Here is a 26,362-nt window from a genome sequence, read left to right on the forward strand (position 1 = left end):
AATGATGAACACATCCAAACCTTCAGGGAAAAATTCTGCTTGCTCTTTTAGTCCAAAAATGACAATTAGATTTTAAGCGGCACACTTGAGCAGATCCAAACACCAGTTTAAAATTCAATCCAGAATCCAAAACATAGCAGCCAACTGAGAAGCATCTGGGGACATCCTGATCAGACCAAAGAATTTATAACAGAAACCCAGTATTTATTTAATAATCATAATAAATGTACCAAAACACATTAATATAAAAGCCAAAAAAGTAATTGTGTTTACCCAGATACAAAATTCTAACCAAATTCTACTTCAAACCCATTACATTTGAGAAAGTCTGAAAATGGGTTTTCACTTCAACTTGAAAAAATTACCAATCAAGCAGCAGAATTTTAATTTTCAGTAGATATCAAGTAAAAAACATGTAATGAGAAGAGTCCTGCTAGAGTGGAAGACCTGTATTTACTTACAAATCACAGTTTGGTGGCTTTTTCCAGCACCCAAATAAAGAAATGTAAATTGACAAATGAAGTGTTTAAAAAGAAAATTTTTTTCCTGTGTATTTAATTTAAACTGTATCTCAATGTTGGATCTGTTACAGAAGGAGAGGCAGTCTTTTTAAGATGTGCTTAAACACTCATGCACAAATATTTCTCCGTTTCAGTAATCAGATGGGTCTGTTTTAAGACAATAAGACGTGACAGGTAGTACATTTGTGGGAGATCAGTGATTCCCTTGGTTGCTCTGCAAGATGCAGGTCTAAAGGCATAGTGACATCAACCAGCCGAGAAGTACAGTAATCCTGTGGGACTAGCTGTCATGTCTCATTGTCCTTATGAAAGAAAAACGGTAAACAAGGAAGCCAGTATGCAATTATGAATTTATGGATGTTTGTTAATGAGTATCTCAGACCTAGTCAGACGGCTCCATTTGGAATAGTTTTCAAATTTCACAGGCTGTTTCAGAATGGTCCTTCAAAACTGATTAAAAATGCCACCATCATTAGATTATGTGAGAAAAAAAAAATTCATATTAAAATTTGGATATTGTGATTTAACACAAATACACTTTGAAAGCCTGGGGAAAACACCCCCCCCACTAAGATTCAGGCATCAGCTCTTTCCAGCAAATAAATAATCCAGGGATGAAAAAAAAAGAAGATGGAGAAAACTTAATTCATAATGGTACAAAAAAGAATGACCCAAGAGGACTTCAAGGACCAAATTTAATATATTTCTGGTTTAAGACACACAGACAAAAATGAAATATCAGGAATCATATATTATGATTTGTGCTAAAGGAATCCATCAGAAAAATTGCCAGACAATTACACAAAAAGATAATGAGGATAAGATGACACAATTTGAATACAGATCACCCAGACAGACACCCTCTTGGCCATTTACTAACTCCAGACAGACAGTTTGCAGTGGTTCTCTTACCCTAACTCTCTTAAAAATCAGGGAAATCATCCAGTTAAAAACAAAAAAGTCTTCTTTAAAATATTTTTCTTAATATTAAATTAAGTACTATTTAAAAAATAGAATATAACTAGAGCGAGAAAATATTAAGAGAGAGAAACACTGATGATTTATAATGAGTGCTGGTACCAGACAGGGGAGTAGGGTTGGGATGGCAGTGGATAAGCAGTTCATAAAAATGTCTTGGGCTGCAGGTCATATACAATATAACACAATATCTTTTTTATGGGAGAGATTTACTTGCATGTCTGCTTAATGCTTTGCTGCATGCCTGGGTATACAAATGATCCTTTAGAGAGGTACAATGCTGTTTCATCTAGGGAGTTTAACAGTATCCAGGCACCAGTCTGTAGCTGGAGTTTTATAATTGATCAGAACATATTTTCCCCAAATAAAACTAATTTCTCCACAATTTGTTGAACAACAAAGACAACCATCCACTGAACTACCTGACAAAGCTTTAATAACAGTCTGTCTGTGAAAAAGAGAAGCAGATAACAGAACAGTGCTTACTGCCAACAGCAGAGATCCAACTAAGTTAACAAGTTTTGTCTGAAGTCATGTTTCATTTTACTGCATTGGGGAAACCCATTGCTACTCATCCATTCAACACATTTGCCTTCTTGCAGGTGCTGCACATTGCACAGCTCAAACTAATTTCTGAGCAGCATGCCAGTGAGCTCATAGGCATGAAGCCATTCTGGTTTAAAGACACAAGAAGCTCAGTTTACTCTTTCATGCTCAGTATATGAATTCAAAAGGTGGTAAGAGAGGGAGAGTGTGGCATTGCAGCTGCAATATATTTCTACTCACCAGTGAACCCTCTCTCCCCAGGTGCATCTCTACAGACTCTCCATCTAACAGACACACTCACAGTACTCACACACCCAAGGCTGAGCAGAGCTCCTGGTGTCCTAGCTCAAGCAATTGAAGTGACTTTGATAGAGCCACAGAGGCACCAAGTGAAAATGAGAGATCGAGCTTCATGCAGCACTCCTGCAAGTCTCTGATGTGCATTATTTCACATGTTCAGGTCACCAAAGTGGCCACTGCTTCAGCTCAGCATGTCATAAAACCTTGTCACTAACTGGTTTATGAAGCACTATTGCCCACACAGTTTAAAGACATAGGGCACAGCGCTGTTCCGCATCTATTTGCATTTAGACATTTCTATGGCAATATAAAAATTATCCGATCCAAATATAAATATTTCTATGCAGTACTAATGCAAGTGACCCGAAGAGGAGACAGATTAATTTTCTAAAATTGTCTTAATTATATAATGATGGCAAACTCAAAGAAAAAGGATACATATATTTGGAGCATTTCATGTGCAATTAAATGGATTATGATTAAAACAAATGAAGGAATTAAAACAGGCTAAAGATACTAATAACATATATTTTAGTATTAAAAAATGAAAATTATTATGAATGATCCAAAACAGGACCGGGGATTTGTGTTAAGAGTTATTATTTTATCTAGGTCCAAGATATCATAGGAAGACTAACAAAATACTCAAGGATGATGGTTTGTAATGCTTGAACATGACATATCCCAACTCTTGCAATAACACTTGATTTAGGTACAAAGCGCTTTTCTTTTTCACACCTCAGATATAAATGGAACCAAGGGAAATGAGATACCTTCTCGCTTAACAGTTTTATATGTAGATAGTTACTGTGCTGCAGATGTTTCTACTGTCATTACATACTCTCATTTGAGCAAGATAAAATAGTTAATTATATATGCTTTAGTATATGTTAGCTTAAAGAAAAGGTTATCTTAAACTGTCTTCATCAGCAGATTACACCAGCACATTTTACTTAGCTCCAAAAATAAAGAGGAGCATTTGCAGTGCTGGATATGTCATTGCAGTTCAGGGCCAGTAATCAGTGTTTTGTGGGGTAACTTCTCAAACAGCTTACGGCTGCTCCTCACAAAACCTGACTTGGCTGCTTTTTCATTTTGATTGTTGCAAGTATACTTTCAAGTCGAAGACAGTAAGATAGATTTTTTTTTTTTTGCCACAAAATTCACTATCTTCTCTTGGTACCAGGGAACAAAGCTATGAAGACGCATCTGTTATTGTAAAAAAAAAATTAATTTTTGAAGAAAAATTAATAGTATCATTCCCAAAGGAAGTTATAATAAGTGTCTATATCAGGTGACCTATGAGTCCAGGATTTTAGAAAAATGAAGTTAAGAGTGCAGCAGCTAAAGTAAAACCTTTTTTTCATGGGGCATCAATATTTCTGCCTTTTCTCATATCTCCAATACAGGCTTGCATTTTCTTGAACTGTTGTATCTGCTTTATTACCAGCTCCCAGATTTTGGTCAAGAGTCATTCATGGTCTGATTGGGTTTTTTGAATGGGGGTGGATGTTTTACTGTGGGGGTTTCTGTTTTTTTAAAAAATAGTTCACTTATACAAGGATCTACAACAGTAAATGCACAGTGTACACACTCAAGTTGTACTGGCTTGAGAAATAATACAGTTAAAGAGTTACCAAGATCCTAGCATTGGCATTTTTTCCCCTCAAAACAGGTGAAATTATTGTGAACAGTAGGAGCTGTGCCCTGTAAAATCTTCCTATTTAAATCAAAACCTTTATTCTTAACTTCAAGGATGATGACCTTGTTGAAGGTATAAGACAAACTTTATAGGGAAAACCTGCCTCTATAGTTTTTGATCACTTTGACTTAATCAAGCCACAGAGAATGTTCTTGTAGGTGATCAGCACAGTCTTTGCAGACACAGTGCATCATAAGAAACAAAAGCAGAGATACCGAAGGAAAACCGTCTAGACGGTCAGCAGAAACTAGAGCATTAGCAGGCAGCATCAGCATGTCTCTGAGCCATGACAAGGGAGGATTTTGCTCTTTCCCTAGAGAGACTTTTCTCTTGAGCACAGTTCCTACCTATGAACAAAATGTGTAATCTCTTCATAGGTTTCTAAATGCTTGTCAGGCCACTTCTACTGTGTGAGCTCAGGCCACATGAGCAAGAGACCAAATCCCTATTTTGAGGACACAGATACAGTTTTTAACTACTCACACCATGCAGCTTGGTTGCTGCTATAGCAGTGTGCACAGAGTAAAAGTGAGGGAAGCAAAGGGCTCTCATTTCACATCCCGCCTTCACTCTTGTTTGGAAGAAAGGGATGATAGCATAATGATTCCCGAATGTCTTAAAGAAGGAAATGTAACAGTGTCCTAAATTTCCTAATAACTCAAGCATCAGATTACTTCAACTGTAATCACCATTTCTATTTTATAACCAAACCTGTAACTTAATAGCAGTGGAACCACATGGAAAATAAACTGAGAAGAATGCTGATAGTTAAAAAACTATAAGCAAATAAGTATAATTTGATTCGGGTTTTATTTTTGTTTCTCTTTTCCTTTGTAATTTTTAAAAAAGCCAGTTTGGTTTCCATGAGTATATTTCTTTTGCAAAAATTGATTCTACAGATGTTTATGAATTTAGAAAAGTACAGCAAGAGTGTTGCAAATCAGGCTTGGGAAAAATCATCACAGACTGCTTTCATCAACTGCAACACAGAAACACTTTAATTCTGACCCTTCAACAACTATAAACTATAGGAAGTATCTAGTGCATTAGCTGTTTCCTGCTGGTACCTAAAATTTAAACATTTGTGCACAGAATGAGAACTTGACAGTCATCTGACTACAAAAATTAGCTGGGAGTAGATTGCTTTGGTTGTAGTAATGATATTAAAACCGATTCGTTTTTATGAAAATTAGTATAATATTTAGTATATTTGAACTGCTTTTTTTTAATCCAAAAAAGTCAGCAGTTTACTGTCACTGTCAGTTAAAATTATGCTAGTCTCAGTGGCAGCATGCCTAACCTCAAAATCATTGAGGTTCATTGCAGCAAGCAAGCCACTAAATCTCCTCAGTGTCCAGTGGGGACAATCAGATTTGTGCTGATTGAGAGGAATCTACAACAAGGATAGAAAAGGGTCACCACACCTAAACAAAAACTGTGGCTGAAGGCAATTTCAAACTTTATATGGTTTGTAAACTAGAGAGACTTTTTTTTCCAAGGAAAAGTAAAATGAGATTCAAGCCTTCCCATTTTTTTTTTCTTAAATCATCTGGTTTTCTAGTATTTATTCTTTACACTCTGCCAAGCAATATTATAATTTACAGCAGTTTTTGCTGATAGAAAAAAACCTGGAAGCCCTCTCCAATGCCAAGCGACAGCAGTTTAGAGTGTTTAACTGGTGAGTAATGCACTGATGAAATACCGCAATGCAAATTTTTTTTCAAAATATTTAGGACTTAGAGATTACTTGCGGAAATGGTAATGTTTCCTAACAAATCAAGTGTTTCAAGAACAGACCACCCAAATGTATTATCATAAAAAGAAGTCAGATACTTAATTACATAATAGAATGACACATTTCTACTTTACTTCTCTATTTTACATTTTTTTAATTCTTTTTTTTAACAAAATGCATCCTCTCCAGAGAGTAAAAGATTTACAACAGGAGGCGGGTCAAATTAGTTTGCTAGTAACCAACTTCCTCGTGTTCCAATTACTTTGGAAATAGTTTAGCTTGAACAATTATACTGTACATACAGCACAAGGGAATGAAAACACTACCCCTTTTCCGCATCTGAAATGGCCTTTCTTAGACCACCTATGCTGACTTAAACCATGCGCACTCTCAAATAAATTTAAAAATCATAGAATCATAGACTTGTTTAGGTTGGAAAAGATCTTTAAGATCATTGAGTCCAACCACTAACCTAGCACTGTCAAGTCCACCACTTAGGGACCACTTCTCCAGTGCCTGACAAACACTTAGGCAAAGAAATTTTTCTTAGCATCCAATCTAAATCTCCTCTGGCACAACTTTGAGGGCATTTCCTCTCATCCTGTCACTTGTTATCTGGGAGAAGAGGCCAGTCACCATATCACTTCAACCTCTTCTCAGGCAGTTGTAGAGAGTGATAAGGTCACCCCTGAGCCTCCTTTTCTCCAGGAAAAACACCCCCAGCTCCCTCAGCTGCTCCTCACAGGACTTGTGCTCCAGACCCTTCCCCACCTCCATTGCCCTTCTCTGGACTCACTCCAGCTCCTCAGTGTCTTTCTTGCAGTGAGGGGCCCAGAGCTGGACACAGCACTGGAGGTGTGACCTCACCAGTGCCCAGCACAGGGGGACAATCCCTGCCCTGCTCCTGCTGGCCACACCATTGCTGATCCAGGCCAGGATGCCACCTGAGCACACCCTGGCTGACACCTCCAGTGTCTTTCCAGCCACACTTTCCCAAGACTGTAGTGCTACCTGAGGTCTTGTGGCTGAAGTGCAGGATGTGGTACTTGGTCTTGGTGAACCTCAAGCTCAGCCCTTTAGTCCAGCCTGTTCAGATCCCTCTGCAAGGCCTTCCTGCTCTCCAGCAGATCAACACTCTCACCCAACTTGGTGCCTGTTACAAAGTGACTGAGGATGCACTTCATCCCCTCATCCAGGTCATTGATAAAGAGATAAACAGGACTGGTCTTGACACTGAGCCCTGGTGAACTCCACTAGTAACCCCATTTATCACCACCCTCTGGGCCTGGCCATCCATACAGTTTTTCAGACAGTGAAGAATGCACCTGTCCAAGCCATGAGAAGACAGCTTTTCCAGGACAGTGAAGTGGGAAATGGTGTCAAAGGCTTTACCAAAGTTCAGATAGAAAATATCCACAGCCTTTCCCTCATCTACCAGGCAGGTAGTCTGGTACACAAGGAGATCAGCAAGGATCTCTGGCTAAGTAGAGATCTGCCTTTCTGTCTGGGCCCAATACCTGGCATATCCTGTACATGTTGTGTGATGGCAGTCAAATGATCTGCTCCATGACCTTTCCAGCACTGAGGTCAGGATGATAGGCCTGTAGTTCCCCAGATCCTCCTTCCAGCCCTTCTTATAGATTGTCATTTTACTTGCTAGCCTCTAGGAAGGCTGTCTGGGACCCAAACACTTTGCCAAGATTGCTTGTAAATGACAAAGTGGATTGATGACCACTTCTGCCAGTTCCCTCAGTACCTTTGGTGGTTCCCATCTGGCTTCATAGTCTTGCGTGAACAACTGATGTTACTATTAAAGACTGAGGAAAAACAGGCCTTAAGTACCACAGCCTCTTCTTCATCCTTTGTTACTATGTTTCCCCCTGCAGTCAATAAAGAATGGAGATTCTTCTTAGTCGGAGTTTTGTTGCTAACATGTTTATACAAACATTCTAAGTGCCTTTCATGTCAGTAGCCAGATTAAGTTCTAGTTGGGCTTTGGGCCTTCTGATTTTCTCCCTGCATAACCTCACAACATCCTTGTAGGCCCCCTCAGTTGCCTGCCCCTTCTTCCAAAGGTCAAACTCTCCCTTTTTTTCCCTGAGTTCCAGCCAAAGCCCTCTGTTCAGTTAGTTTTGTTCAGTCAGTTTTTGTCTTTTCTTTGATAGTTTTTGTGTTTCAGCACACTGGAGGGCCTGCTCCTGCACCTTCAGGATTTCCTCTTTGAACAGTCATCCTGGACTCCTTTGCCCCTCAGGGCTGCCTCCCAAGGACTCTGTTAACCAGGTTCCTTGACAGGCCAAAGTCTGCCCTCTGCAAGTCCAGGATGACAGTTCTGCTGAACCTCCTCCTTACCTGTTCAAGAACTGAAAACTCTTTAATTTCATGATAGCTGTGCCTAAGATGGCCTCTGACCACCACATCACCCACCATTCCTTCTCTGCTAACAAACAGCAGGTCCAGCAGGGCATCTTCCCTCACTGGTTTACACACCAGCTGTGTGAGGAAATTGTCTTCCACACACTCCAGAAATTTACTTGGCTGTTTCCTCTCCACCGTATTGAATTTCCAGCAGACATGTGCTAAGTTGAAGCCCCCCACAAGAACAAGGGTCAGTGATTGTGAGACTTCTGCAAGCTGTTTACAGAATATTTCATCTGCTTCCCTAGCATGGTTGGGCAGTCTCTAACAGATTCCCAGCAGGATATCTGCCTTGTCATCCTTCTCCTCATCCTTACCCATAAACAGTCAATCCTCTTGTCACTATTGTTAAGATCTAGACAATGAAAACTCACTGCCTCTCTTTCCTTGCCAATCTGTTCCGAAGAATTTCTAGCCCTCTACTACAACCCTCTACTTGTGCATGTCTTCCCACCATGTTTCCATGATGGCAACTATGTCATGATTTTTGTGCTGTGCAAAGGATTCCAGCTCCTCCTGTTTGTTTCCCATGCTGCAGGCATTGGTGTACACATACTTAGACTATTGATCCCACTACCTTTTGGGGGAAAGAAACCCTAAGCATTTTGTGGCCATTCCTAAGGTACTTCCATGGTTTCTAACACATCAATAACCCTAGTGCCTTTGCTGACACATAGATCTCCATCCTCTACCTCCCCTGAGACAGGAGACAAAAGTACTTTGCTAGCAAGCACACTTGCATTCATTCAACATGTTTTATATCACTTCAACTTTTGGTCAAGAACTACTGTATTTCTGCTGTCTGTGCAAAAGTGAGATATTTCTTGAGCTACTTCATAGATTTTACAATCGACCATCTAAATACCATATTTCTCAGATTCTTAACAAGTCTTCTTTGACAAAACACAAAACTAAAGATTGCTTAAGCAATAAAATGTGAACTAGAAATAATTTACATAAAAATAATCTACATGATGATGTACCATGCTTTATTTATGCCAGTCTGCTAACTTCCAGCAGTCAGAAATTCATACTAGGTATTCTACTTTTTAACACAAATAAACACACACTTCATATTAAGTCTTCATAAGGCCTTCACAAATACTGCCTTAATGCACACATATATTACTAAAACACTCCTTCATATCTTAATTTTCCTCAAAATGAGGAAAAGTATATTCATAAAATGTATGCAGCAATGATATGTCTGAATGTTCATAGTCACCTACCAGAAACATGCCTTAAACACTGGATAGCCTAGTGAATGTTAAGCAGACACAAACTGTATTTTTCTATTTGAGAGCAAAGTGCTGAAACAATTACTTTGTACTTCACTACCTATAAGCCATATTGTGTGTTCATCACCATTTTACAGGATAGTAAAGTCTACTAAAGGGACTATCAGTATCTGATGAGAAAGCAATATGTATTGGCAATCCATTAGAAAAGGGTAACAAAAGGACAAAGTATTTAAATAATTTAATTTCACAGCAGATAACTTTAGTGGGTGCCATAAAAACGTGCTATATCTGTAAAAACATGAACATACTGAAGGGGAACATGGAATAAAGCTGGATCAGAGGTGCTCTGGCAAAGAAAGCAGGGAAAGAATAGGGATTTTGTAAAAGAATTCAGCACTGGTTCTCCTTTTCTGGGCAATTGCCCTACATTTCCTTTTGGGACTGTGACAAGACATTTATTTTTTTTTTTCTTTTCTATTTTACTGCACTGCAGGCCTACCATTTATTTTAACATATTCAATGGGTGACTTTGTACTTTGCTTGGGTGGCTATCCCATTGGTGTACTTCTTCTGTGAACCTGAATTTCAGAGGCTCCTATTCCTCATCTGAAACTAATCTACTATGCAAAGAAACTTCTACTTATCTCCTCACTGCACTAAACTGTTTAAACCAGATGTGTCAAAGTTATTCTGCAAGAAGGGGCTGAATTCCACATTTAATTATGCCCCATGGAGCAGGTCATAAACCTCATGCTATCACTGACAAACTGTTTTTGATCCCCCTTGAAGAGAAGCTGCTTTGGCCCAATGACTAAACACAAAAAACAGACCTATACAAAAAATAAAAAAAAAATGTTTCAGACTTGCTTTGTAAACACAAGGAAAATAACTGGAGAAGAAAATGGTATTAGATGTTAATGTAGCATTGACTGACAAACAGTATAATGGGACAGAAAACTGCTAGCAGTGTAGAAGCAAAACTAGTGCAAGTTTTCACTTCTTGGGAAGTATACCATTTGTCTCATTCTGCAACAGAATGACTGGAAGAAATTTTTAACCTTCCCATGTTACAGTGTGGCTGCACTGTAAAATGAACCATGGAGACATCCTAGAACAAATATCTCTCTCTGAAAAGAAAGGAAATTACATTGAGAGATGCAGAATTTCACTGATTCTGTTTACAGCAAAGAAATGTCTATCCTCCTGCTCCAACAACAGTGTTATTACCACCACCGGGAACAAAATCTTGCAGCTTGGAGAAGAAACTGGACAAGGACATAGCTGGCAGAAAAAAAATAAGGAAAAAAACAATCAAGATAGTTTGTTAAATTCAGTATCTAACTTAAACTTTCTCCATCTTTTCAACCCATTCATCACTGGATCTGCTTGAGAATTTTTCATACCTCTCTACAGTACATATCTCCTAGCTGATTATCACTTCCTCGTACCTTATTTGTTGTTGACAACCTCCCCTAAAATCTGTTTCTTCTCAAATTATTGGCTGGTTCAAGTAAAATAAAAAAAAAGTCACCATTTTTGCTAATGCTGGTGAACTGCATGACTTTGGACTGCTGCTTTTTGAACACTTTCTACAACAAATCATGTGACTTGGGAGTGGCAAAATTTAAACCCTCCTATGTTTTGAAAACTTAACATAGATCTTTCAGAAGCTCACTCTTTATTCGGTACATAAATAAAAGATCTTTGCTTTTCATGGATGGGGCCAGTCGTGCCATCCACTTTTCTCTCTAGTTTCAGTGCTTTATCCACAAGCTATCACCCGTGACATTCTGCTAACAGCAAATATGTTACAAGTATGACAGGGAAAAGACTATGTTAAAATGATCTTAGAAAAAGCAGAAAGAACAGAGAAGTGCACAGTATTGTCAAGAGTTAGTTTAGGACTTCATGTAAGCATTGCTGCCTAGTATATATGTGTGGTACAGAACATTTCACTCAAGTGCAGGAGAGCCTTTAGCCTGAACTCAACTTGACAACTTCAGCTAGGCTTCCTTCAGGCAGCATGCCCATTACCCTGCAATCTATCAAAATTAACTGTACTCCTCAGGTACATGCTATACACTACAGCCAGGAATGAAAAATTCCCAGTTTAAGTGACGAGTGGGTTGAAAACCTTGAGGAAGTTTCAGTTACATAATAGCTACTTACCAAGGCTGAAACCTGTGGCCTGGCAGAACATTTGCCTTGAGCAGAAAGTTTTGTCCCTGATTCACTGGTAAGAATCAAGATCTCACTCAGCTCTGTTCATGAGTATCAGGAAGCCCCAGCAAAGGGTAACAGGCCCTCAGTGTGACTTCAGGCACAAGCCTGGAATAACACCATCACCTGGCAGGTTAGTTGTGGTTTTATCTCTGTGAGTCTTGAAAATCCCTGAAGGGAGACTCCATAACTCCTCTCTTTGAGAGCAACCATGTTCTCCTGAGGAAGATCATCTCCCAGTGTCCATATTGAGCCACCCAACACACAGCTTCTGGCTATTACTGTTTATGTCACCTGGCTTTACCAAGAAGAGTTTGATTTCATTATCTTTCTAACTGTTTGTCAAGTATTCTTACTGTATTTCAGCCTTCTATTTGCCAGACAAGAGAAGCCCAGCTTCCTTGCAGTCTCTCTTGCTTTGAAGGTGGGTCCTGGTTACCCTGGCAGATTGCCACTGGACTGTCCTCACTTTCCTCACATCACTACTGACTTGAGGACTCCCCGACTGAAACACAGTATCCACAGAGGAAGAGAAAGGGCACGGCGACTTGTGTGCAGCTCTGCGGAGCTGCTGCTACCACCCAGAACAAAATTGGACAACTCATTCATGGTACTAATCACTCATGTGCAATCTGTGCAATGAAAATGTAACCAGAAAGAGAGAGATCCAGATGGTAGTGGCTAGATCTGAAATGTAATTAGTTCAGTCAATACAGTAGTGTATTTTTAGATCTTCCACTAGTCAAAACAAGAGATGTTGCTCAAGAAAATTTAACATTGCTTTTAAAAAAAAATATTGCAAAAACTGTTTGCATGTTAATTCTAAAGAGACTTTTCTGACAACTTAGGCAAGGGCTGGAAAGCACATTTTAATTCATACAATGGCTAAAGGTAGGAGCACTGCCAGAAAATGTGATTTGGAACAATTCTTGGAATACAGAGGTTCATCTGTTTTGCAAAAGAATCAGAAGCACATAAGTATAAGCAGTTATTTTAAACTTGCCAATTAAGCAAGGACACCAATAGCTAACAGATGCAGTTATTTGCATATGGTTTTAGCAAAACATACATACTACATATGACAAATCCTGATTGAAACCTGTGTCCCGGTAGAGATGCAAGTATAATACAGACCTGTCTGTTAAACTCAGCATTTGTCTGAGGGCTATTACACTAGCTATTTAATTTGTATTTCAGTAATAGTATCTTTCAGATGCAAAGTTGGATTACAGAAAAATTAATCTAGATTGTCATTTCCCAGAACCATTTAAACCACTCAACAGAAACCCTGTCTTTGGAATTTTTCAGCATGGACTAAGAAAAACTGTTGCTACTCTGAAGGATCTCTTTCCAAAAACCAGACCTAATTGTTTCCAAACACACCTCAAAACACTGAGGAAACCCAAACCTTCACAAAGAAGTTTAAACACTGTGGCTTTGATTATCATTGACACATACATCCATTACATTGTTTAGGTCTGTTTTGATAAGTGCTACACAAACACAGCAAGAGTGAAAACACAAGAGGAACACATATTATCTGGGAGGAAAGAAGAGAAGGAGACACCAGCCAAGTAACAAATGGCTACTTCATGTCTCAAGCTGTGTAATTGGCAAATTTCAAGAAGGAGCCTGGGAGCAGGGTATGAACTACAAGAAGGGCAGCTAAATGGAGCATCCCTATAAGCAGGCCATCACAAGGAAAACGTACTATAAGGAGAGTCAAAATGGCTCATTCTGGAGAGCAAGAAAACTGGTGAAAAGCTAGATAAGTGCATTCTACTTATTAAAACAATACTGTTACATTTAAAACATTTTTTTTTCTAATTAGGAAATATGAGTCCAAGGGCTTTTTATGGAGGGAGACCAACATCAAGAGGTAAAAACCCAACAAAAACTACACAAAGCCACCCCATCTCCCTCAAGAAATGAGACAAGGCAGTAAGGAACTGGGTCATCCATTTAAAGAAGTACATAAGGTAAGCTATGGTGGTTTTTGTTATGTTGCATTTCAGTGGTTAGAAAACTTCACTGGGGTGGTGAAGAGTCCCATTGGCTCAATACAGAATAGTGGTGGTAGCCAAGATAACAGTGATAAACCACTTTAAAATGTCCGGTGCACCACAAGAGAGCTGTGTTTCAACGACATCAAAAATACATGGCAAACCAACCATTAAAACCATTCATTCAAAACACAGTTTGACAATTTTCATGGGGCCAATTTAAGATTATGGATTTTTATTTATTTAAACATTTTTGTGAAATGACAAGCCCTTTTGTACATAGGTTGAACTATGATCACTTTCTAAATTGCTGCAAGCACAGTTCAACTTTTGTTGTTTTCATATTTTGCTTTCACTTTTTGCCTAAACAATTTTATGAAATATTCTTAGTTTCTCCCACCTTCTACCCATATTAAGCAACCTAGGATTGTAAACAAGGGCAGAGTTTTCAGGCTGAATGCAGCATATTCTCCACTCCCCTAATCGTGCAGAACCTCCTCCGCCTCACATCTGCAGGGCTGGAGCATTGCCAGTGGCAGGTCTGTTCTTCACAGCATCATTCTTTCAGTGCCGCTGGGGATTTTCTGCAGAAGATAATTTTGACCATATCTTACTAAAAGTTGATGCCCTTTGATGGCATCAAGTTGATAGTTTGATAGCCTGTGCAAATCTGGTCGACTGTCTTGCTTTATTTCTAGAATTGTTTGCATTCTCAGTAATAAACAAACCCCTTGATTCACACTACCATGATGACTAGCAGTTTTGGCAGCTCTGCAGTTCAGACCCAAGGCTGTAGTGGCACAGGAGAAAAACCACTGCTTCCCGTTCCTGCAAACTGACTTTTGAAGTCATGGCTGTAACACACTGGGCAGGCAGCTTCTGGGTATAAACAAAGGACAGTTTTTAGGACTAACCACTATGCTCTCTCCACAGAGCCTAAACCAAGATTAAAATAATATTTGCATCAAGAGAAACTATAGCTGTAAAGAGAGCTAATTTTGTGCTTGTATGGTTGGAATATTATACCTGAACTTGCTCAGAAAGTATGTACTTTCCTTTAACACAAAATTAGCTTTGGGTGTAACTATTATTTGTTTTTTAGCAGAACCTACAAACTACTTTTGTTTGCTTGCACCTAAATGTAACAAAAAGATGTCCTCCACACCCATTAAGTATAATTTTAGGAGCCAGAGGCTTCTGAAAGACCCAGGTGAGCTAAGAGCTAGCTCTCATATTCCTCTAACCACAAATGGAAAGGTGGAAAGTCCTAAAGAAGGAGCAACTCTAATCCTATTACTCTTTTGCTGCTTCCATGTCATGCCAGCCAAGCACCTCAACAGCAGTCACATTCACTGTCTCCCTCTTGTGGGATTAATGGCCCTTTCCTTGTTGCTGTCAGAAGGTAGTACTCCCATCAGGAAACTTCCTTTGCTCTAGCTAGTGTCAGATTTATCTGAGATGACTGATTTTTCTTGTATTTGTTTTTGCTTTCTGGCAGGACTTTATAAGAGTGGCTACATTTTAAAACTTAAAATTCACTTGCTAAATAATGTTCATGATTACTCATTCATTCTGCAAGATTACCATACTTCAAGTACTGCTCCAATTCTACCAGATACTTAAAATCACTAGGGAATATCTGAAGTAATATTTTCCATCATATGAATAAGAGAAACAAATAATTATTTAAAAAATAGTTTCTACACTCATCTTTACTTTTCCTTTTTTGTAAATTAGATTTGGAATATTTTTTTATAAAGTTTAACATTCCTTTATTTCAAATGAGAAACTAATGGTTTCATAGGTATTAAACCAAACATTTTGGCTGAACTGCTAATAACTGAATAGCTGAGTTTGTGAGATTATCTTTTATTATTTTTTATCATGGTAGAATCTACAAACCCCAGTAGAAACTGGGGCCCCACTGCATGATGTGCTGTACAGACATCTATTAGAACTCAGTTACAGCCCAAGAGAGTTTACAAATGTGTATTTCTCCTATGATGCACATAAATACAGTGTGGCTGTTCAGTTCTTCAAAACTAGCCTGAATAAAACCCTCGAGAGCACAGACTATCAAGAAAGTACTATGATTTGACTTTGACTATTCATATTTTTTAAAGGCTAAGTAGCACTTCAGCTTGAAAACATTTTGAGAAGCAGTGTATTAAAAGACAAACATCAAATGGACTTATACCACTTTTATAAAAGCAAGCCCAACTAAAAATTAATCAAGTTTTTAACTGCCGAAGCAGTCAAAAAAGGAGTGCTTTTGCAATGGCATTTTTTTTTTGTATGGAAAGAGGTGGGGTAAATGTTTTAGTTTAGCCTTAAGCCAAGGAAATTAAAACAGCCTCTCACACTATCAAGAATAAAAAATAACTTCGTGCACCTTCTCTCTTTCACCCATCTCACAGTGTTTTTTAGTGTTGCACATTGACAATGACAACAGCTCGTCTCACACACACACATTCTTGTTAATTACTCAGATTTACTGCAATGCGTGATGCACAGCTGTTGACTTGCACCCATTGCAATAGATACTGCACATACAGAACAGAGGCTCACCCTCAGTGCTCAGAATGCATGTGTGACAACAAAAAGAGCAGATGGATGCAGACAAATTCCAAAAACAAGATAAAGCTGGTCAGAATATTCTCAGCACAGTGGCAGGTAACTGGATCTTATATATCTCTCTACATATAAAATATATATGGCAAACTTCTTTGGAGACATACACAGAGGGTGAAGATGCTTAAGTGTTAGGTGAGCAATTGAATTTATCATCATAAACAGAGTTAGAACACTTCACATAGGCCTGCAAACACTCCTATTTAAACATTTATTTTCATAAGAACTGAAGTAATGAATAAAGAGCTCTCTCTCTTAATATGCAATTGGATTCCATGAGGAATCCCCAACCAGTCTCTTTTTTTTAACCTCTTAAAAAACCTCAACAAAAACCCCCTGCAACCAAACCAACCAAATGCCTCCCCATCCCCGCGCCCCCACAAAAACCAACAAAAACCAAAACCAACCCCCCACTGAACAAAACCCCTCAATGCATCAACAGCATTTATCAGTCAAATGGGTATCATGTATGGGTCCTGTGTATTTCTAAATATTACAAAGGCAGTGACAGGACTATAAAAACATAATTATAAGAGCATATGAATAAAAAGATTCACAAGAGTCTTATCATGGTGATTGTTTACTGTGAAGTTACTGACAGATTCCCTCTGATCTGACTTCAGGTTTGTATGAGTAAGCTACTGAGTTGGTAATCCTTTAAGTACAAATCTTTAGCGTAAACTGGGACCAGTAGTTAATGTAAATACAACACAATTGTTCTCAAAACTATCAGTTGAAAATTATTCACATTTTTGTCATTTCCTGACCAAAAGTAGCACCTCCTGTTAATTTACAAAGTGCTACACTCCAAAATTAAGTTCATGGCATCAAGGGTACTAAAACATAAAATGTTTACCATCAAAGAATGTTAATATTAAAATTATTAAATAAATTAGAAGATTAAGGTCCCCAGGATCAGAGAGGAAAGGTCTGTAACATTGCTTTTTTATCTGTATATTTCTCCCTCCCTTCTCTTTTTCACTTATCTTGCTCCTTTTCCACCATCTCTCCAGAACTCAACAGGAGATCAAAGGACGTTCCACCCATAGTAAATCAAGCTAGAGGCTGCCAGTCTGGAGAACACAGCCAAGCCACAATTGCAGGGGAAATTAACACAACTGCACTTACATCAGCAACAGAGGTTAATAATTTTTAAAGGATAGAAGTCACATATTCACTGGTTCCACAATTACAAAAATGGTGTCCATGGTTTAGACATCCAATAACAAGGTTAAAACGTATTATTCACTTTTTAAAAATAACCCAGAAGCTGTTTTCATTGTTCTAGGAAAATACTATCTTTTGAAACCTGTTGTTTTTAAATGTTTAAGTTAATATTCAGCATGATTCAGTCTAATTTCTATTAACATGTCTGCAAGTGTAACAATATCCATATCCTTTTCAAGCTGTTTGAATGTGGGATTTTTTCCAGCGTTTTCTTTAAAAGTTTAGCTGGCTGTTTTATAATTTGTCACCTTTTGTCTTCTTTCAGCAGTATGTCATTAAGTCTTTAATTTGGCGTTTCCTGTTGTCTGCAGAGGGATATATGCTGTTTTAAATCCAAAGGACTGCAGACATAGATGGTGGGTAAAATCTGTGAACCATAAGTAAATTCTTATAAGGAACATACAAAAAAGATTGTTCTTCAGTCAGACTTAAGCCATTACTTTCTTCAAAAGAAGAAAAGACGCAAGTTAAGAAAAAGGCACCGCCAAAGACCTTCTGCCCAAATGTGCATCTCCATGAAGTTTCCTGCTGAGTGCATATGAATGCACAGCGATCTGGGAAAAGGATCCAAATAGGATTTCAAACATCCAAAAATTTTAACTCAAACATTTAGGTATTTCACCATGCTGCTATTCATTCATTCACTGATTTTTTTTGTCTTAGTTTAAAGAGATGCTAAACAAAAGGAGAAGAGCTCTACATGTATTTACATTCCAAAACTAAGCTCCCCTTACCACCCCCCTAGTCTGTCATCCCTTCATAGCTAAACAAACCGTAAAGTCTAGCCCTATGTCCTTGAAGCAAAGTCAGAAACACAGTAACAGAAAAGTTTGGTCTTTTAAGAAAAAAAAAGACAAAAAGCGGTTTTAATCTATTATAGCTGTCCATGCTGTTTTGACACCACATTCAGATAATATGTGCAGACTGAACTGGTGGAGGAGTGTGATCAATTTCTGTATTATTTTGGCTCTTACTAAGCTTTGTTCTTTGACAATTTCCCAGTCATGAATAGCTATTCCTGTCCTACTGCTAAGACTTGCTCTTAGATACAAGTGATACATTTACCAAAACAACTTCGCAAACAAAACCAGAGGCTAAATATTTTACCATGTAAAAGGCAGGCAACACCAATGGTTGGCTCTCTGCAGCTGAGGGGTTTCCACATAGATGAAGCTTGACAGACCCAGCCGCCTGTGCCACAAACAGCTGCAGGGCCCTCTTAGGAGCCGCTGTGTGCTTCAGCCAGGGCAGGTCGCACACTGCAAACACCAAAACCTGCCAAGTTTTCCCCATTTCTGATACAACAATACTTTTAATACAGTACACACATACAGGCAAGGGGCTGTATCTTTCCCAAGGAGGTGAGCACCTAAACAACATTAGAAAGGTACATCATTCCATTGAGAAGCTCCACAGTACTCTGTGCTGAACTCTTACAGCACAAGTGTTGTCTCTGGTGGAAGAGGCAGCAATACCCCATTTGAAGCAGAGCAAAGCATGAGAACAGAGTGTGAATGACTCAGTGGATTACAAAGAAAGTTCCTTCACACAGAGAATACATTTAACCCATCTTCTCTAAAAGGATTCATAACAAATTATGCCATCTTCTGTTTGTGAATTATATATTAAACTTTCATATAGTATATACAGCTGTAAGATTTAAACATGGGGATTTTACTATAAAGTTATTTATTCTTGTTGTTAAAATGCAAAATTATACATTAGAATAATATATCTTCCTAATAATGCCTCTGATGAGAGTGACAAACATTACTTTGGAAGCACTTACAAAATTACATCTTTTAATATTAGAAGAATCTGTTGAGATCATTGTGACAAAGATGATAATTTGAATTGCATGCTGTTCTGTCTCAGTTCTTCTGGTGAAACATTGCTAAGCACCACCTTTTTGAGCATTAAACATGTAACAAAATTTTATTCCTAGGCTGTTGCTAAAATATATTAGACTTTCTGACCACGTCCATGATATGTGTTTTGCTTTGTTATTCACATCCAGCCTTAAAAGCTGAAGGATTCCAGAACCTGAATTTCCATCTGGCTTGTTTGGAAAAGTTCTGGTCTTCTCTGTGCCAAAAGTACAGGAGTTTTATGATCTTGAAAGCTGTACAGGTTGAATTGATTTCTGCTATCAAGTGTGAAGCAGAAATTTATAATCAATGTTTATATAGCATATTTAACTGCTCATGACCAGCATTGTTATATTCATATCAGTTTTTAAGAGCCTTCATTTGTATGCTTATTATTTCATAAATATACTTTAAAGGTTTTCTGAAATTGTATGCTGTCATGAACCCAAAAGGAAAAGTCTCCTAGAAATGGTCAAAACTGCTGCAAAGACAAATCTGTGAGGAGGGCATTCTGAAAACATAGAATTACTACACCTATTCTGTTCAAGTCCCCCACAGACTTTTATTAAAAACTTTCCTGTGGTTTAGCTAAATTCACTTTCAAAGTGGACTAAAAAAAGACATTCTTAACATCCTTTTAGAGAGGTACTGTAGAAGAGTTATTCCTTGACAGATATTTTGGGCTAGTTCTTCATGTAGACAAGCCTTATGTGATACCTTTCTTGGCATAGTTCCTAATGTTACATCATCCACCACAAGGCTTCAGTCTTTTGTAAACAATTTTGTGGGTAAACACAGGTATTCTTTATCCCAAGTTCTCTAAACTCCAATATACTTCTCATCCATAGAAGGCTTTGTGAATATAAACAGTTTTTCATCAAGCATTTGTATTGAAAATGTGAACTCTGAACATTCCTTTGTCATACCCTGAAAGTTGTCACTAATATTTTTCCATTGTACAAGGAAATTTTCCATTCAAATAAAAAAGAAAGTTCCCTAGCTGTGTTATTTTTGAACAACAAACATTGAAACAGGCTGTTTCAATCTAGGAAATTATGCATTTAGATCTCCAGAAGCACCTAATCTTTAGAACTCAACTTGAAATTGTTCTTTTTCCTCACGTTTATAACAGAAAAGTACCTATACTGATATAGCAGTTGCACTGCTAATTCAAAATGTAACATGGTGCATTAAACCTGTTCTGTGATGATAGAAAATGTGCAACTGTGCAGATACATCCATCAAGAGAAAGGTTTCCAGTAACTTTAAGACAGAAAACAGCGAACTCTAGACCCCAAAGGGAAAACAAAAGAAGTAAAATGTAATTTCACACTTTGTCAAATGAGAAACTACAAAATAGGTAAGTAAGATGTCTCTTTCTTTTCAAAAGAAGCCAACTTTGCCAGCCAGTTCACTCCGGCCAAAGTAATAGAATATATAACTAGGTAGCCTTCATTTCCCATGTAATAACCCTGTCCTATCCTTATCTGCTAGCATTATCAACACTGCTTTAAAAGATTATTTTATTTCACTTGAAAGTTTGAATCCTTTAATATGGAATTGCAATAATTACTTGTGTTTCACATATATCATTGAATATATTTCAACATACATTAAAGATACAACACAATAATTGTTTTCCTATCTCCATAAACAACTTTAAGAGACATTGGCAAATCCCTGTTGTTTTGGGACATGCTAAACGAAGTTTGAGCACACAAAAAGCAGGTCTGCCGGAAATCAATTGCTCAGTCTCAGAAGATGGTAAGGCCAAAAAATGTAAAAACATTTATTAAAAAATGTTCTCAACATGACAACAAATGGGGCACTGAAGAAAACAAAACTCTTCTGGACATCATCAAAAGACTGTTCATGACCTGGTTAGAGAAGATGCTCAAAGCCATGACGTGGGAAGCCTTGAAAAAAGATGCATGCAGTCATACACCATGACAAAGTGATTATTTTTTTGGACTCTACAGTCTGCATGATTTCCATCTGCTATTTATTCGTTCTCTTCACCCTCATCCACTCATTTACATTTTGTTAGAAATAGACACATTTCATGTCTAGCTGTTTTACAGTCCAGCTTTGTTCTCTTGCTTCCCTCTTTCCCACCCAAACTCTTAAAGGCTTCTAGATTTTTCTAGCAGCTTTTTCTCTACATTGTTAACCTGGTTGCTAAAGTGCAGAAGACTACCCCAGCAGTTCTAACTCTCAAATCTAATAACTGAAGCTTTCTCTTCTTGCACCAAGCCTTCCAGACACTAAAGCTTTTCATCTGGCCTATAGGATTTTAATGTATTTGTAGGTGAGACAAACATACACCAAGTGTAAGAATGGAAACCCAATCTAGACAGCTAGCGTGTCCCCTGTTAAAGAACACACTCTTATTAGTCAGCAGTGACACCACCTGGCTTATTCTTCCTCTAATCCAAACAAATTGTTCCAAGAGTCCATTGCTGGGTCCAAGCTGGCTTGAACATTACCCCTCTGCAGTCCATATCTACAGATTGTGCATCAAATAAGTTGCCAGAATACTGTCTCTGCCTCACTATTTAAAACAAGATTAGAGCTCTTCCTCTAAAAGCCAAGTCTTAGAAGTGAAGTCACTTCACATATTAACAAGGCAATTCCACACCAATTACCATCCTCTGCTCCTGAAATTTCAATAGTGTTATAAAAGCAAGTACTCAGAAGCAAGTAAAATAAGGGGTAGACCTGCTTATACTGACTGAATTTTGTCCTCCAAACTGAATTTTGTCCTCTCAACTGCCATTAAAATGCAAAAATAATTACATTCATCAGTAGGGCCCTATTTTCTGTAAAGATGTTTCCTTGATTCCAGGCAGCCTCTGAAGAATGAGTTCTCCATCTCTTTGTGCAGGTTAGATCTAATGAAGAATGCATAACCCATGCAATTTGCATGACACTATGTGACAAAAGCAGAGATCTGCTTTTGTATCTTCCAATTAGAAAGAGAGAAGGTCTCAATTTTAGTTTAATTTTTTTGCACTGGAACTCACCATTACCATAAGGCAGTTAATTACAGTGGAGTTCAAAACAGAATGAGAACCCCCTGTTTTGGGGTTTTATTCCTGGTTTTAGGGCCAGTGTGTTTAGGCACCTTCAGAAGAAGAAGGATGCTGGTGAGGATTCACAGCAAGTAGCCTTGGGTAGGTCAGAATTCTTTCCTCGGTAAAGAGTGATTAGGAAAACACAGATTATTAACATCAGTCAGCAGACATGACACCTGATCTCATGCTTTTCTGATTACCTGCCCCAGGACACCTTTGTCTGGGCCAAAGGGTATTTAGATGGAGGAAAGCAGCTGCAGCCGTAGCCACCACTATTTTATCTGCGTCCTGTCTGGAGTTTAAATTATGTGTGTCATACTGACGCAAGACACTAAGATGGTTCAAGTGTTGTGCTAATAATGCTTAGTGATTTTGGCAGGAATCCAGGAACACCCTGTACAAAGGAAAAGCTAGATAGATTATGACAATTTTCAACGGTTTCTGACTTGCTCAACTCTCCAAACCTTTTCAAGGAGCTAGCAAAAGACTTCCCCACTTTCTACCTTTATTTTTCAGGAAAGGAAGTAGCTGCAAGTGAAAAAAAGAATCCTTTCAAACCAGGAAGCATTAATATTGAAAGCAGTACCAAGAGAACAACAAATTTGCACTTCCCCTGAAAAATTCAGACACCGTCTGCATGACAAAAGAGGAGCAAAACTCCCTTATAATAGTCAGTTATCAGCCTGCAAAACTCTTATGAGACTTCATCTTGTAAAATCCCAGTTCTACAGCTCTAAGAAGACATTTTTAAAAATGCCAAAAGATGTTTTAAATGTGAGGACCTCCTAACATGAACCTGTTCTACTGGTAATAAATCTATCAAAATTACTACTTAGAATAACTAATTGTATAGAGATCCTCATAACTCTGAAACATCATGCACAGTACAAGACATAAACAGGGTTCACCTGAATCTTCAGAAGACTATCACGATCTCACTTTATATACAGAGTCCTTAATCACAAACTTTCACTATGTGTCATACTTTTGCAAGGCATTTTAATTCAGAGGGAGAAAAGAATTCCATTTAGTTACAGAAGCAATCAGTTTAATGATAGGAAATACATTACAGCACGAGAGTCTGGAACAGTTGGCCAAGCCATCAGAAAGATGTCATTTTTAAGAAATGTTTTCTCTATAGAAGCCTTGAACTGACCTAGTTAGAACCTTAAACAGAACCAGAATTATTCTGTAAACTTTTAAAGGTCTCGCCTGCAGGAATACATTTGCACATCATCCTGGAGTTGTGTCTAGTCCAAACTTTAACAATTTGACAAACACCATAAGTGTTCCCAGAAAAGAAATTTGTTTAGAAGTTTCAAATCCAGCTACTTTAAAGCCTGGTGAGTGAGTATGAGCAGTTTCATTACTCAATTCTCAGGAGGAAACTGACAAAGGCAAAAGTTGTTCTTTACTGTGCAGAAATGGATTGTGAGAAATAAAACATTAAGATAACTCAAGCATTGGACTGATTGTCAACAGGGTCCAATAGACTAATCTACTGAACTTTGACAACTCTCTAAATTCAAAACATAAAATGCCAGGACAGCCATCATATACGGCACAAAGCAAAAATGCAAGACTTAATATTGATTACAAATAACTCATTTTTTTTCAGATAAGAAAAAAATTTCCCCTTAATGTTCCCTATTCAGTAGTACATAAAGCACAGGTAATACTCTTACCACCTGTCATACATAACTCAGTTCTTAGAGAGGGCTCTGATAGGCACAGCAGTAGGTTTAGGAGAAAAAGAAAAAACTAAGAGGATCATGACTCTTTGCCCCTAAATAAAAAGAAAACAAAATCCAAAACTAGTATGGAATAGAAGACTTAAGCATTTTCCAGTCTTTACCCTATTCATAAACAAATAATCTGTGTGGATGAATCTATGGTACCAAAGTTCTTCTCCAGAAGAAAAACGGACATAATATGAATAGTGAATAATGCCCATGAATTTTCAGTCACCTAGGCAGGCTAGGCTTTAAGTGGTGTTCTTATAACTAATTTATTTCCCAACATCTTGTATTGTACATCAACTCTTTGTATTCAGTTAAAATCTGACAATTTTATTTTTAAAACATGCTTATGAAACATACTGTGCCTTGAAAATGAAACTCCAGCACAATAGATCTGTCTTCACTCTCTGAATTATTCACAGACAATATCCTGTTCATCTCAATACAATTTTATTCTTACAAAAAGCAAACAATACAACTGGTTTGGGGGCTGGGGGGAGAGCTGCATCTCATCTTGTCCTAACCAGTCCAGGGCAATTCTACATAGGGAGATTCCTCTGGATATTATTTAGACTTCCTTAATGAAATTCAGGTGTAATCCCTAAGGGTCTATAGCAAAGAGTATCTTTAACTCAACTACAGAATACAGTATTTGCCAGAAGGAGATTAATTATGTTTAGATGTGTCTACTATGAATACCAACAAGTCTAGAGCCTCTTTAAAATACATTTCAAAATTCATTGAAAATAGATTCTTTAAAATACACTCTTAAAATTCAGTAGTGAACAAAATATAAGCAGTTTATAAAATACACTGGGAAATCCAGTCTATAAAGACTTTGTTTTCATTTGTTTTAATTCTAATAAAGTCAGTCACAATATGAACTCCCTCTCTAGCCACAGAAAATACTTATGGGGAGGAAAATGTTCAATTCTATTCCCAGATTACCACAATGCAATTGTTAATAATTCACAGAGGTTTTCCACCAGCACACTAAGGGGTCCAAAAATATGTGCCTTTTAATTTGTTTCCTCTCATGCTTTTCCTAAAGAGAAAGCTTTATCCATCAATACTATTTTGGTAAAGTTTTATGTTTCTTCAATAGTTCTTATGCAGTCTAGATTAGGAGCAGAATAAGAGCCAAGCCCTGCACCTCTTCTGAGCAAACATACTTTCCAGAAGCTTCAGCCTTCAGATTTTTTTAATTATTATTATTCTATTAATACTTTCAGCTGTCAATCTACCCTCTCTCAACCTGGGACCATAATGTACTCAGAGCATTCCAGTAGTCCACAGGGTGTGAGACTGCTTTTTGTTGCCAGACAGAGCACATGAACAAGAAAAGAAAAAATATTGCCTAGAGGAAAACAGGTGAATATTTCTAAATGTAAAACTGCAAATGGACATCATACTAAACTACAGACCTTCCCTTCTTTTGAATCAGGAAGATAAGGGATGTGATGTTTAGATTGTGCTGTACATTTTATAAAAATATCCTCAAAACCAGTCGATACCTCAACTTCCGATTTCCAAAATCCTGAAAATAAGCAGATATTGAACAAAACAGTCATTCTGTAGAAAGAAAGCCATCAACCCACTGACCAAAAGGGCAAATGAGGCATTTATAGAGCCAGTTAATTTATGTGCTTTTGCATGGAAACTTGGTGTGAGAAAAAAAAAAGAAATCTAGAAATACCAGATATTTCAGAGCTTTTCTTCAGTCACTAAATCATTTTCTGTTTACCTACACAGGCACTACATTAGCTAATGCAAGTGTCTAAACCCAATAAGCAATGATACACTAAATGTAGTCCCATGCCGTACCCCTGTGTCCAGATTTTAAACAGTTTAAAATCATAGGAGAAGACAAAACCACGGAAGAATCAATGCTGACAGTCCTTGATTAGCTTAGCCTAAACTATTAATTATTAAACCCTTTATTTACTGACAAAATGAAACAATATCTTCACTTCTTTCATCACCATAGTGTATTTATTTTTCTTCTCTAAACACTTCAGACTCTATCCTCTTACCTGACTGTATTGATGCACCCTCATGAATGGTGTGGCTGTGGGGAGGGTTCTCTTAAACTAATAGAGCAGAAAAAACCTCAAAAGAATACTGCAGTACAAATACTTGTCTAGACATAGGAAAGTTAA

General features: G+C 37.8%; 1 protein-coding gene across 13 annotated transcripts in view; it reads right to left on the reverse strand.

Moving 5' to 3' along the window:
* ARL15 (ADP ribosylation factor like GTPase 15) overlaps positions 1–26,362 on the reverse strand; it is a 262,518-nt gene that overhangs the window by 59,785 nt on the left and 176,371 nt on the right. Inside the window, exon 6 of one of the 13 annotated variants that reach the window (XM_068177297.1) lies at positions 11,756–12,166. The exons of 11 other annotated variants lie outside the window; for them this stretch is intronic. In XM_068177297.1, the coding sequence (XP_068033398.1) occupies positions 12,032–12,166 (135 nt within the window). In that variant the 3' untranslated portion in view covers positions 11,756–12,031. Of the gene's footprint in view, positions 1–11,755; positions 12,167–13,320; positions 14,249–26,362 lie in introns of those variants that run through there. One more of the 13 variants, XM_068177307.1, reaches the window with a different exon arrangement.

This window comes from Anomalospiza imberbis, chromosome Z (genome assembly GCF_031753505.1).
Source record: "Anomalospiza imberbis isolate Cuckoo-Finch-1a 21T00152 chromosome Z, ASM3175350v1, whole genome shotgun sequence".
In the NCBI taxonomy this organism is placed as follows: Eukaryota; Metazoa; Chordata; class Aves; order Passeriformes; family Viduidae; genus Anomalospiza; species Anomalospiza imberbis.